This window comes from Saccopteryx bilineata, chromosome 4 (genome assembly GCF_036850765.1).
Source record: "Saccopteryx bilineata isolate mSacBil1 chromosome 4, mSacBil1_pri_phased_curated, whole genome shotgun sequence".
NCBI classification, from domain to species: domain Eukaryota; kingdom Metazoa; phylum Chordata; class Mammalia; order Chiroptera; family Emballonuridae; genus Saccopteryx; species Saccopteryx bilineata.
Genome location: NC_089493.1, coordinates 285093582 through 285107715, shown reverse-complemented (window position 1 = coordinate 285107715; position 14134 = coordinate 285093582). Strand labels below are relative to the sequence as shown.

The following is a 14134-nucleotide window of genomic DNA, read 5'->3' as shown; positions in this document are numbered from 1 at the left end:
TCGGGAGACCGGACGGAAGCGAGGAGGCGCCCAGAGGAGGAGAGCCAGAGCCGGCAGGAGGGCCGGGGCGGGACCGGGGGCGGGACCAGGGGCGGGACCAGGCGCTACTCAGGCTTGGGAGGCGGGGCTTGAGGTGTCTAGGCGGGGCCGGGCGGTGCTCTGACCTCAGGTGTGGTGTTGGGGAGCGAATCAAAGTCTTCCGAGGCCCTGGGAGGCGGGACTTGGGGGGGAAGGTTTGAGGCGGGTCCTGGAGGAGGTTCTCAGAGGCGAGGTTTGAGGCTTGGGAGGTGGGGCCAGAGGCGGGGGGCGTGGTCAGGGCACCTCGGGGCGGAGTCAGGGTTTGTGGCCAGAGTTTCTCACCGCAGCTAGCGTTCCTTTCGATCGTCCCGTGAGGCTGAGATTCTGGTAATCATGCTTGCTGTTCCTGCACCTTTCTGAGGTTCTCATTGTCAGGGGCTGCCCTGCGGCCCTATCCTAGCCCTGTCACCTTCAGTGCCACCCGTCTGTGTGGATGGGCAGGAGGGACCCTCACTGCCCTCATGCCCCTCGAGGGTGCGGGGTTGTCTAGCCAGGCCCGTACCCGTGGGCTCAGGCCATGGCCGCCTTTTCTCTCCTCGGGAAAGGGCAGTTAGGTCAAGGTGTTGGATTCCACACTGGCTGCTACACGGAAGGCAAAGAGAAATGGAAGCGAGTCAGGCCGCTCCAGATGTCTTGTCTTGGGTGTCTCAGGGGGAGTAGCTACCGGCCAGAAGCTTACACGTGTTGTGCACGTTTCTGCAGATGTCCGCGCGGGTTCAGCCACGTACCCAGTCCAGGTGGTCTCGTCACCACAGTTCTCTGAAGTCTGTGTCCGAGTATTGGCTTCCACCGTGGGAATGGTGGGCAGGGGAGGGCTCCAACTGCCCTGGGCCAGTTCGCAGGTCAACCCGCAGTCAAGTCCTCTCGAAGATCTCCTCCAGCAGAGGCAGGAGCTCTGGCTTCCCCAGCCTTTGAGTCCATCCTTAACCCGTGGGGACTTTTGTGCACCAAGTTCTTACTAAGCACTTATTCTGTGCTTGGCTCTGTCAGGAACTGGGGCTGCAGCAGGGAGAAAAACCCAGACTGGTTCCTGCTCCCTAGGGACTCAGGGACTCTTGGGGGAAAGAGACATTGAACTAATTACGCACAGATACATGCAGAAGTATGATGTTATTGTACACCAGGTGGGCGAGCACATGGGTTTTCATTTTGCAGGAAGAAGAACTCTGGAAGGGGCCTCTTGGGTACCAAGAGGTGGTACAGAGGTGGGGAGGGGGAGGAAAAGAGAAAGATAATTACTTGTTTGACATTATTATGTCTTGAGTGAAAGGCAGGGCAAACAGTTCACAACTCACCAGTGCTGCCTTCGTGCTCAAAGTCTACACGATTACCTTGACAAATCTCTTGTAAAGCGCCATTGAGAAGCTTCTTGAGAGCTAATTTGTTAACTCTACTTGCAGAAGGTAGATGAGAGGACTGATTAGATCTCATTACCCCTTTCGGGTGAGGAGCACTGGAGCACTGCTCAGTGGTGAGCACAAGTGAGAATTAATTCCAATTGAATGTATTTATTCTCTCATATCTGTTGTGCTTCTTCCACAACCAAGGGAGCACAGAACCTGACACAAAAATTGTTCATCTTTTCTTATCTCAATACTGTTTTTTTTAAAAACAAATTTTTATTTAAAATATTTTTAAAATTTTACTTATTTTTAGAATTTATTTAGCCAGAGAGGAAGGGAGAGAGAGAGGGAGAGAGAGGAACATCGATCCGTTCCTGCATGAGCCCTGACCGGGGATCGAACCAGCAACCTCTGTGCTTCCGGATGATGCTCTAAAAACTGAGCTATCCAGCTAGGGCTCAACACTGTTGATTTAAATAAAGAAGGTGTGCTGTGGTTATTGCTGTGTTTTCACATGGAATTCATGCATAAATCCTCTTAGTCCTGGTGTTCTGAGATAGAATCACCTGTGATACAACAATGAGTCTTAACTATAATTTGATGCTTCGTTGTGTAGGACTGACGCTTGGAAGCTGGGTCTGGTGAGCCGGTTCACTTCTGCTGTTTTGATCAGCTCTCTGCCTGCAGTAGAAAAAACAATGAGAACCAGTCAATTAAACTCATAAATACAGGGCTATGAAAACACAAGATAACTATTAATTGCCTTTCCTCTGAAGAGCAAAAGCACACGTATAGTCAATGCCACAGTAACACCGTATGACGTTATACTAAAGTATTAATCAACCCAGGCTGCTGGTCCAACCTTTTCTAACGCCACAGATGGGAAACAGATTGGAGAAGGACCCTGAGTGGGCCACAGTATTGATGTCCACTTGAAAGAAACCTTTATCTTTGAGTGTGGGCTCTCAGGAGGGACAAAGGTGATGCATTTCAGGTCTGAATCTGGAAGGATCAAGGCACTGAAGGGATGGTTAACATTCTTTGGCCCTCAAAGGTATGGTACTGTTCAGGAGTAGGTGAAGTGAGGACTGCTGTTTAACGTGACAAGTAAAAATTCCAGGTGGTGTTGATATGGCGAGAAGCATTTGGACATGTCCCAGTGGTCCTCCTAGTGGCCAGAGGGATGTGTATGTGCACATTATATAGTAAAGCTTCAGCTTCTGGATTTGAGGCCTCCTTTAACAGTAATAAGAAAAACCTAGTGCGTTTTAACTATATTGAAGGGTTTCCTTTTAGAAATTATGCTGTGGGCATGGCGATTTGGTTAGTACATTGCAGTTTTTCCTGTATCTCTCCTATGGCTAATGGTTTCTATAAAAAAGGACCAATTGATTTCTTTCTAAAATGTTGCTTCAGGGTGTAGAGACCTTTATAGGTCATGTTTCAACTTACAGGAACATTTTATAGTTTAAGTATCAATTATGTTAAATGTGGGCTTTGAAATGGAGTTAAGGTTAAGTACGGTTCCAACTTCCCTTAGTTTATAGTGTTTTGGAAGACCCCATGCTATGTTAAAGTAGAGGAATGGTCAGGATTGGGTGTAATAATACGAGAGGTACAGTCTAATGATAAACCATTGAGAGGTAGAAAGTGGTGAACTAGGTTCATAGAATGCTTTGATTGGTGGTAGGACCAATATTATGGGTTGAAGGTTGAATTGTGTCCCCTCAAAAGATATGTTAAAAGCACTAACTCCGGCCCTGGCCGGTTGGCTCAGCGGTAGAGCGTCGGCCTGGCATGCGGGGGGACCCGGGTTCGATTCCCAGCCAGGGCACATAGGAGAAGCACCCATTTGCTTCTCCATCCCCCTCCCCTACTTCCTCTCTGTCTCTCTCTTCCCCTCCAGCAGCCAAGGCTCCATTGGAGCAAAGATGGCCCGGGCGCTGGGGATGGCTCCTTGGCCTCTGCCCCCGGCGCTAGAGTGGGATGGTCACGGCAGAGCGACGCCCCGGAGGGGCAGAGCATCGCCCCCTGGTGGGCAGAGCTTCGCCCCTGGTGGGCGTGCCGGGTGGATCCCGGTCGGGCGCATGCGGGAGTCTGTCTGACTGTCTCTCCCCGTTTCCAGCTTCAGAAAAATACAAAAAAAAAAAAAAAAAAAAAAAAAAGGCACTAACTCCTGCTACCTAGGTATGTGACCTTATTTGTAGATATAATTAAATTAAGATGAGGTCATACTGGATTACACGGAGCTCTAAATCCCATGACTAGTGTCCTTAGAAGACAGAGACACAGGGAGAAGGTGGCTGTGTGACAGAGGGGGCAGAGATTAGAGAAAGAACATCGAGGGTTGCTGGCAACCACCAGAAGCTAGAAGAGGCAAGGAAGGACCCTCCCCTACACGTTTCAGAGAGACCCTGGCCCTGCTGACATCTTGAATTTGGACTTCTAGTCTCCAGATCTGTGAAACAATACATTTCTGTTGTTTCAAGCCACGCGGTTTGCGGTACTCTGTTCTGGAAGCTCTAGGAAACTAATACAATCAGCGCATAATTTGGGGGCGGGGGAGGGCAGCACAAAGTGAAAATGCAGGGTCCTTGTTAAAAATCAAGAATTTGGAGACTCTGACAGTAGATGAGGAGACGCAGCCGGGGCTCTTCTGAGCGCTGGGCCCATACCGCAGGGAACCCAAAGGCCACTCACTTCTTTTTCCGACGAATCGCTGTGTATGTCACCATAGTGACAAACAGAACTGCAAGGACTCCTGTGACAACCCCAAGACCAATCCCGGTTTTTTGGAGAGCAGACGCCCTCTGCATCTCTGCTCCTGTTAAAAAAAAATCAGATGGTTTTTAATTGTCTGATTATTAAGAGGCTGTTCCAGCTGCTCCTGGGTCCCTAGGAAGTTTCCCATCCATGCGCTAGTGAATATTAATTATGGAAATGAAATGTATATTTAACCCAAGAATGTGCTCACTGCAGAGAAATCTCACAGGGCAAGTCGTTGAAAGACGATTTACTAAATGACCTATTCGCTGAGTGACCCATTTGCCTAATGACCACTTTGCCAAATGACCATTTTGCTTAAAAGCCAATTCACTGAGAATCAGCGGCGAGGATGTCCTGCTTCTCAGTAACTGATGGTCAAACACACCTTACCCTGGCTCGCAATGAGCTATTGGACAGAGGTAGGGTCCAAATAGTTGAACAGAGCTCTAAAGTTAAAAAAAAAACTAGCCTGAATAATTTGCTGAAGTGGTCATTTATTTCATTAGTTTTCTGCAAAACGGCCTTCTTTCTGTAAATTCACAGGGAGATCATGGGCAGTGGCTTGGAAGAAGGGAGAAGGGTGATGTTGTTTATGCTCGGCTTTCATTGAATGTAGTTGCCCTAAGCACTCGATAAATCACCAGGCAGTAGCTAAGTCTCTCCCGGCAGAAGAAAAGCTGGCTAGTGTATGTAAACAACTGAATTCCCAGAGATGATTCATTTCTTCCTTTATGTTGCCCAGATTTAGGAATTAGCACCTCATTTACAGGAACCCCTGTCTCCCCCTTTATTTTTCAGCAACGACTGGAATGGCAGACAGCTTTCTCCCGGGCGCCAGCATCACGGAGTTGGGGAAGGAAGGCTAGTTTTTCATATCTACGAGGGGCATCTGGAGGCAGAGTGCAGACAATTTCTGAGGCTCAGGAGGATTACCCTCTGACTTCCTCTGTGGAGAGACTTCCCTTTGTCCCAGAGGCACTGTAAAATGTCACCAGCATGTCCAGGGTTCCCTACTTCCTCTGCTATCTTTTTCGAGCTGCCGACACCTTGGGCTGGGGGTGCTGATGCTACCGGGAGACAGGATTATTCTGCTCGATTTCTCCCTTCTCCAGGAGGCCACGGTGTGAACCTGTTCTCTCTCAGGACGGGACAGATCACACTGCCAATTTTCTGGTGGGCGCTTTTGTATCTCACCTGGCTGCTGTTGGTCGTGCGAGTCCACGAGCATTGCCTGGGTGACTGCCAGGGAGCCGTTGTGGGGCTCGGGGGTAACCCCCAGGAGCTTACACATGAGTGGGTAGATATGGATGCTGTCAAAAGGCTCAGCCAGGTGATTCTTCTTGAAATTTGGCCCGAAAGCTCTGAATATGGTCTTCATGTCCATGAGGACATTATCAAAGCCATGATCTCCTTTGTTGAAATATATTATGAGTCGCTGAAAAAGAATAATAACCAAAAAGCCATTTTAGATTCCAGTTCACTGAAAGAAAACTGCCCCTTAGTTAATATTATGCTTGTCGGATCCATCAAACCTTTGAAATTTTAAATGACAAGGGAGGATACTGCTTTCTTCGGTGACAGAGAGAAGAGCAAGGAATTGAAAGATCTCTGAGAGAGAATAAAGAAAGCATATCCATTAGAAACAGCAAGAAGATAACAACACTGACAATGACAATAAGCTCAAGCACAGAGCATGCAGTGTACCATGAATTGTGAATGCTTTATAAATATGTTAACTCTTTTTGCTTTTCTAGTGGCCCAACAAAGCCACTACTATTATTGTCCCTATTGTTTTTTGTTTGTTTGTTGTTGTTTTTTTTGTATTTTTCTGAAGTTGGAAATGGGAAGGCAGTTAGACAGACTCCTACACGCGCCTGACCAGGATCCACCCTGCATGCCCACCAGGGGGCGATGCTCTGCCCATCTGGGGCATTGCTCTGTTGCAACCAGAGCCATTCTAGTGCCTGAGGCAGAGGCCATAGAGACATCCTCAGCGCCCGGGCCAACTTTGCTCCAATGGAGCCTTGGCTGCAGGAGGGGAAGAGAGAGACAGAGAGGAAGGAGAGGGGGAGGGGTGGAGAAGCAGATGGGCGCTTCTCCTGTGTGCCCTGGCCAGGAATCGAACCCGGGACTCCTGCACGCCAGGCTGACACTCTACCACTGAGCCAACCGGCCAGGGCCTCGTTCCTATTTTGAAGATAAGAAAACTGAGTCATGTAGTAGCAAGGTTTGGAGCAGGTATCTGAACTCAGACTGTCTGGTTCCAGAGCCAGGTATATTTTTTTATGGCACAAAAGTGTGTATATATACTAAGCATGAGAGGGTCCTGCTAATCATGATGTATGCTGACTCTGGGGGCTGTTTGGAAAGGAGGGAATAAGGACTGTAGGTAATTGTGTAACGAGTGCTCTTTTTCAAACGACGTAGTAACATCAATCACAGCCTGTATTTTCTTAGGACCGATAGATAGTCTAGTATGTAAGAAATGTGATGCTATGTACTTTGGTAAGTTGGTCTCGTGTTTGGCTTGGTGAATACAGAAAGTTCCTGTGTTAATTCAGCTTAGGCTCCCTCACCCTTGCTAAAGAAACCAGCCTAATGACCTTTGAGGCCATGGGGCAGCCCACCAAGAGCAAGTGCCCAAGTGTTGGCCTCATGTGGTTTGTCAGCTCCTCAGTCCCTGCAGAGAGAAGGTTAGTGTCCACTCTACTCTGTACCTCAAGGCAGGCAGGCGGATGGGAGTCTGAGAACTGTACTCAGTGAGATGTACTGAGACCAAAGGATTTTCTATCTAATTGTCACTTTGCCAGGAGATTAAATTGACCCCAGCATCCTATTCCCTCAAACTATGTTGTTGGTCATGTTGGGAACATGTGTCCCATTAAATGTTTTCACATCAGTGGACAGACTATTGTCCCAGAGCATCGAAGTTGCTGGTGTGGTCCTAGGGCCATTGGCTCGATCCCGAGGTCCTTGGCTCAATCCTGGGGTCACTGACTTGATCCCAAGGGCACTGGGTCAACCCTGAGGTTTCTGGTTCAAGCCCCAGTCAGGGTGCAGACAAGAAACAATCAATAGTTGCACAACTAAGTGGAACAACAAGTTGATGCTTCTCTCTCTCTCTCTCTCTCTCTCTTTCTCTTCTCTCTCCTCCCTGCCTCCCTTCCTTTCTATCAAAATCAAAGGGAAAAAAAGTTGTAGCATGTTTCAATTCTTTGCTCCTTTTCATGGCTACATAATATTCCACTGTATGGCTATACCGTATTTGTTTATCCATTTATCAGTTGATAGGCATTTGCATTGTTTTCACCTTTTGGTTACTGTGAATAATGCTGCTGTGAGCATTTGTGTGTAGATTGTTTTTTTTATATATGCAAAGGGGAACCAGGAGGGTTTTTTTGTGTGAATCTTCTGGTGATCTGTGCATAATAATCAAGCATGCAGGCTTGGGTTCAGACCTCAGCCTTCCACTTCTGATCCCACACCACTTTTCTCTAGCTCTGGTTTCTTCCTCATTAGAATGAGGGAGATAAGAGTATTTCTAGGGTTGTTGTGAAGACAGAAATGAAATAACTCATGTTTTTTAGCACAGCATTGGACACTTAGCCTTGGTCAGGAATATTTATCATTATTATTGCATTATGGTAACATGGGGCAGGGTGGTTGGGTGGGATGGGGGGGTAAGGGAGTGGGTGGGGAACATGTGGAAAACAGTGGGTTATCACTCATTGTGCGTGCATTTATATCTTACTGTTTTCTAGAACTGTCCCTATCCAGTGGCGCTCTCCCAGATCCAAGATGACTTTATTTATTTTAGAATCAACTCACCCCGTTGATGTTATAACCAGAGTCAGCATACATCATGATGGGCAGGATCCTCTCATGCTTAGCCAGATGGAAGCGTTCTGGAAACTCCTCCTTCTTATAGACATGGAGGTGCGGGTGTGCATTCTTCAGCGCTTGGTAAAGGGCTTCCTCTTGCCCTGGTTTGGGCAGGATCATCCCAAAGCCTCCGTAGTCCACGATATCAAACTTGACCAAGTCCCTGTACCTGATGTATTTGGTCAAGAGGATCTCAGTGACATTGGGCTTCTTTTTTACTGTGGTCATGCCGTGGTCCGACGTGATGATGACATTGAGATGCTCAGTCAGCCTGTGCCTCTCAATGGCTTTTACCAGGTACCCGAGTGTTCTGTCGATTTGCTGAATAATGACCCTTCTGTTTTCTGTCTCGGGCCCGAATTTATGTCCCACGTTATCTGGCTCTCCGTAGTACAGAGTCACGAAGTCAAAGTCTTCCTCAGTGAACCAGTTCATGACAATATCAATGTTCTCCCTCCACTCTGCCTCGTCACTGTCTGGGTGAGTGTAAGACTCCACCAGGGACCGCTGGACGGCTTCCCCTTGGTATTTAGCACCTCCGCCAGGATAGTGGAACGATGCAGTCTTCCTCCCCTGCAAACACAAGAGGAAAATCCCATCAGGGCCTTTTCAGGTACCTTCCTCATCACAAGCAAAGCTCAACATGTTGACACCCCCCGCCTTCCTGCAGAGGTTTAGAAAACACATGGGCTTTGGAGTTAGGAGGGGTTGGATTTCATTCTTGGCTTCCCCAGGATTTCATTGAATATAAAATTTTGTTAGCTGAAAGACATGCCCTTATTTTATGGACTAACAAGAAGCTGCCAATTGAACCACTACACGCCAGTGATTGGAAGATGTGCTCTAACTTCAGAGGGGGCAAAATGAGAACAAAAAGTTCCTTAGAATGGAAGAAATGCGGCTTTCTAAGTTGGTGCTGCTGAGTTCTTTAATCTCTTATGCTTTAGTGTTTCTACATGTGAAATGCCAAAAAGTTGTTGATGGGGTTTTAGAGGTTTGCGCCAGATAACTTTAAGATAAAGTGTTGGGCATCATGTTTTGGCACCTAGTAGGCGCTCTTTGCCTCCAGGTATAACAAGCTACCCCAGGCCTTGTGTATAAAGTGCCCAGTGTGTGTAGTAGACAGTTGATATATTTGCCTGCCCGGCACCCACTCCCCTGTCTGCTGGTTCAGAGCCCCTGATTCCCCTGGAGACTCCCCTCTGTGCCCTCGCTCCATGCCAGGTTTGGGATGTGGTGGCTCCACATCAGGCTGCAGATGGGGGATGTGGCTCTAGCTTGGTTACAGAGGACACTCATTCTCTGGCCACTGTATTTGGTCTAGTCTTGGGCCCATGTCCCAGTCAGAACTAATGAGATATGATCTTGGGACTTCCTCTGGGGTCATTGAAGAGGGGAGAAGCTGCCCTGATTCCCTAGATAATGCTTGCAAAATATGGGGGTGTTTGCAAGAAGTGGGGACTGCTCTCTTGTTCCCTGTGCCGATCTTTGCTCAACCACTGGGCCCGATGACCTGCCCAGAGGCAGAACAATATGGCAGTTAAAAGTGTGCTCTGAGGCTGGATTGCCCGGTTACATCCTTTTCCCCCACTTGGATGCATGCTCCTCATGCCCTCTACCTCAGTTTCCATATCTGCAAACTGGAGATGATTATGCCACTTCATGGGGTAGTTGCGAGAACCAAATGCATGCAGAGCACATTAGTAAGTGTTCGGTGAGCGTAGCTTTTATTTTCCCTGGAGAAGGACAAGGAGCACTGGGCAAGGCAGAATGGTCAGGTGAAGAGGGGAAATGATGATTTCCTCCGGGTTCTGCCTCCTGCGGGGCACTGGAGGCGAATCTGTATCCTGGCATGTACACCCCAGGCTAGGGCTCTGCAGAGGGAAGATGAGACCGAGGGCTTCAGTAATGGCAGAAATGGCTGCAGAAAGGGGTATAGGGTTCCTTATATCAGAGGAGTGGGGTGAGTCAGCGAGGGAATGTGGCTGAGTCTTGCAAGGCCTTAGAGAGCCTGGGATTGCTGCTTGACACTGAGACCCTTGTTAGTGGGGCCTGGTGACCTTCCCTCTATGTCAGGCCATGCGCAACTCGGCAGGGCAGCAAGTTACAGCCAATAGGAAGAGGGTCATGGCCTCCTTACAATCTGTCATGGAGGAGCTGATGTCTCTTCTTCTCCCTGTTCGCAGAGAGTAAACCGGGAAAGGGTGTGTGTGTGTGTGTGTCTGGAAGAGCACAGACCACACTCCTTCTCCTTCAGGCTGCTGGGGCCACCAGGGGGTCTGTGGAGAGAGAGGGTAGGGGGCATCTGGGGAGGAGAGCTTTGACTTGGATTGGAGATGAAGGGTCTACCATGAGCAGAACTGAATTTTCAGCAATGGGGCTGTTTTAACAACACAAGTGACTGCAAAGTCGTGAAAATATTCTCAAGTGATCTGCACCAGTGACCCTCAGGAGAAAGGTGGTTTTGTTTTGTTTTGTTTTTTTTTTTTTTGCATTTTTCTGAAGCTGGAAACAGGGAGAGACAGTCAGACAGACTCCCGCACGCGCCCGGCCGGGATCCATCCGGCACGCCCACCATGGGGCGACGCTCTGCCCACCAGGGGGCGATGCTCTGCCCATCCTGGGCGTCGCCATATTGCGACCAGAGCCATTCTAGCGCCTGGGGCAGAGGCCAAGGAGCCATCCCCAGCGCCCGGGCCATCTTTGCTCCAATGGAGCCTTGGCTGCAGGAGGGGAAGAGAGAGACAGAGAGGAAGGTGCGGCGGAGGGGTGGAGAAGCAAATGGGCGCTTCTTCTGTGTGCCCTGGCCGGGAATCGAACCCGGGTCCTCCGCACGCTAGGCCGACGCTCTACCACTGAGAGAAAGGTGGTTTTGGACAAAGCTTGGTAAAATAGTTAGGAAAAGAAAATACTTTTCTGTATGCTCACCGATGTGTTAACAACGAGATGGACACTTTTCACTAAGTAGGTTCTGTTTTTGCAAAGCAGCTCCTCAACCAGGAATGGGCACAGAGTAGCTACTCAAATATAGATTTTTGATTCAGTGAAGAAATGGCCTGCTTATCTGGGGAGTAAATACTTCCCTTCATCTCAGCTAAGCTGTTACTTTGAGGGCTGCTCTGTGACACTGCCTGGATCACCCAAGATTTGGATATCTTGACAAGTTCATTGGCTTCAGGAGCACCAAAGGATGGTGGTGGTGTGACTATGTTGATTTGGTATGGAGAATAAATGACTGGGAAGACTTTTGGGATAATGGCCCCTCGGTTGTGGTTATTTAGTCAACAAATGAGTGGAAAAGTATAACCAAGACTATTGCCCAAACTTCCCATATCTGTTTGAGAAGTAGGAAAGGAATTTGGAAGTTGAAGGGAATGCTATTGGTGCCCCACCCAGATCCCCTTCCTGGATCAATGCACCCACACCCACTTATTTGAGGGTGGCTGCTAATGACTCTCAGCTGCCTCATTCTCTGGAAAATTACCCTCACTGAGTAGCCAAGTCCTGTATCACCTGGGAAGGCACCCCACACTGCTTCTCCTCCACCTCCACTTGCCTGTGAGCAGCGACTGACTGGTGGAGGACAGAAGGCCAACTCCCTGGCCTTAGGATGGGTTAACATTAGGGTTCATTCATGCTCCAGCGCTCCTCATGAGGTCAGGCTGAAGCTGTCTCCAGCGGGGACCACATCTCACTTAGGCTGTCCTCTGCGCTGCCAGTCTTCCTTACCCCCATGTCCTGAGACCTCTCCCTCAGCGCTCTGCATGCACTGAATCCCTGCCTCAGGCTCCGCTTTTAGAAAACTTGACCTAAGACAGCCTCTGAATACTAAATAGTATTTGCAAGAGTCTGGGAACTTTGCTGTTCATAGCTATGGGCGAAATACTATCCCCTCTGTCCTCCAGCATTCATTTTCTATTAGGTGATGCAGTCTTATTTTCTCTAAAGTGCTTTCCCCAACCCATAATTATCTTGATTTGTTTACTTACTTACTCTGTCTCCTCTAGAGAGTGAGCTCAAGGAGATCAGGGGCTGTGTCTATCTTGTTGACCACACTTCTCCTGGGACCTAGGACAGGCCTGGCTCAGAGCAAGTCCTAACTGTTGATTAAATGCATGTTGAATGAATACATGAATTATATCTTTTTGTGGGTGACTTATGGAAATAGTCACAGAAACTTTCTCTTCTGGGTCCTAGTGTCTTATTTACAACCTCCACAGGTAACACATTTCCTTTCTGATACAATTTCTGTGGTTGCTTTAACTTGCAAATCCTCTAGTATTTATTTATCGCATTTCTGATTGGCAATCAACATAATTCTCCGTTTTAGACGAGGCTTTGTTTAACTTACATGTGAATTGACTTGACTCTGAAGTATGGACTTGGCTGGAAGAAGGGTGACACTTCTAACATTTTGTAGGTGGAAGTTTGACTGGCTATTTTATTACTTAGAATAATTGACATTGCCTTTCTGAGGAACTTAGGCAGCTCTGCATATCCAGTTGAATTTCTGATGTTTGCATGTTAAATCTCAGAGGTTCCCAACTTGAAGTGGAACTGTTTTCTTGTGCTGTATTCTCAACACCTACCTTCTTTAACGATCTTTCAAGCTATATCTTAGGAAGCTATGATTTTTCTCACTTGGTCCCATAGGAATTTTAGCTGTGCTGCTCCATGAAATCAGCTCCAGAGAGAAATGTGTGTGTAGAGCGTGTATGCACACAAACACACGGCTCTGTTTATTTGGGACCCGTGATAATCAAAAGTGCCACATTCAACCAATACTTCTGAGAAATAATCTGAGCACTTAATTGGATGCAAGAGAGTTGGTATTTACTATTCTACCCTTTAATTAGCATAATCACCGTTTCACTGGCAATAGCAATTGGAAAATCGCTAGTTTTATTAGGTTCATTATTCTCCTTTAGCGTAGTGTGGCATCAGTGTGGCCATTGCTTTCAAGATGCTTTTTAAAAACAAGAGTCGGTACTTCCTACGGCAGGGGTCGGGAAACTTTTTGGCTGGGAGAGCCATGAACGCCACATATTTTAAAATGTAATTCCGTGAGAGCCATACAACGACCCGTGTACATTACGCATTATCCAATAAAAATGTGGTGTTGTCCCGGAGGACAGCTGTGATTGGCTCCAGCCACCCGCAACCATGAACATGAGCGGTAGGAAATGAGTGGATTGTAATACATGAGAATGTTTTATATTTTTAACGTTTTTTGTTTTTTTTTTTTAATTTTTATTAAAGATTTGTCTGCGAGCCAGCTGCAGCCATCAAAAGAGCCACATCTGGCTCACGAGCCATAGGTTCCCGACCCCTGTCCTATGGGGAAATCCTGACTGTTGGGTTCTGAGTAGACTCACAAAACTCTTCAGAACCAGTCGTTCTGGAGGAAACGTTTCAGTTTGGCCTTGCACTTGGTCTCATCTCTTCCTGGAGGCGACAGATGAATGCCACAAGGCACGCGTTTTATGAAGGCCCCTGTGCTTTGGTGGGGGGTACGTGTGGCTCAGGGAAAGGAGTTCCTTCTGTGTTTCAGGGAATGATGGGGGGGGGGGGAGATGGGCCTCACGTGTTGGCAATTCAGAAGTCGAAATTGGTGCTGGGAGTGTTCAACCGCTTTTCTGTGCTTAGGAGGGGCCGCTGGGCAGAAGGCAGCTAGATGGTCAGGGTTCTGTGTTCTCCCCCTCCCCCCGCGTTTGGAGGAGAAACTTATTCTTAGAGCCTTTATGATGTGTAATAAAGACACAGGTTGGGCCAATATTGGGATGCGTTACCTTACTGTGTTAGGCGGATCTTGCTCACAGCTCTTCCAAATTTCGAGGCTAATGGAGACGGGGCTTGCCCTGAGCACCCAGCGCGGTAGCTGCCCTCCCACACCCTCTGCCCAAGTCCCCTCCTGGTAGTCGCCCACTGTGGTCCTGTTACAAACTCTCGGCACCCGTGAGGTCTCACTCAGCTGGTCCTTTGCCGTCACACGCCTGAACGTGCTCTATAGCTTCTTCAGGGAGAGGCGAAGAAGGTGCTGATAGAAAAGCTGCTGCTATCAGATC

At 48.1% G+C, this 14134-nt stretch overlaps 1 protein-coding gene across 1 annotated transcript in view; it reads right to left on the bottom strand.

Moving 5' to 3' along the window:
- Positions 1 to 1185: 1185 nt before the first annotated feature.
- The window catches only part of LOC136336520 (ectonucleotide pyrophosphatase/phosphodiesterase family member 7-like), a 34505-nt gene continuing 21556 nt past the window's right edge, over positions 1186 to 14134 (bottom strand). Inside the window, exons 3-6 of the mRNA XM_066278275.1 lie at positions 8016 to 8642; positions 5382 to 5622; positions 4122 to 4245; positions 1186 to 2102 (exon numbers count right to left, since the gene is read on the bottom strand). Of these exons, the coding sequence (XP_066134372.1) occupies positions 2012 to 2102; positions 4122 to 4245; positions 5382 to 5622; positions 8016 to 8642 (1083 nt within the window). The 3' untranslated portion in view covers positions 1186 to 2011. The remainder of the gene's footprint in view (positions 2103 to 4121; positions 4246 to 5381; positions 5623 to 8015; positions 8643 to 14134) is intronic.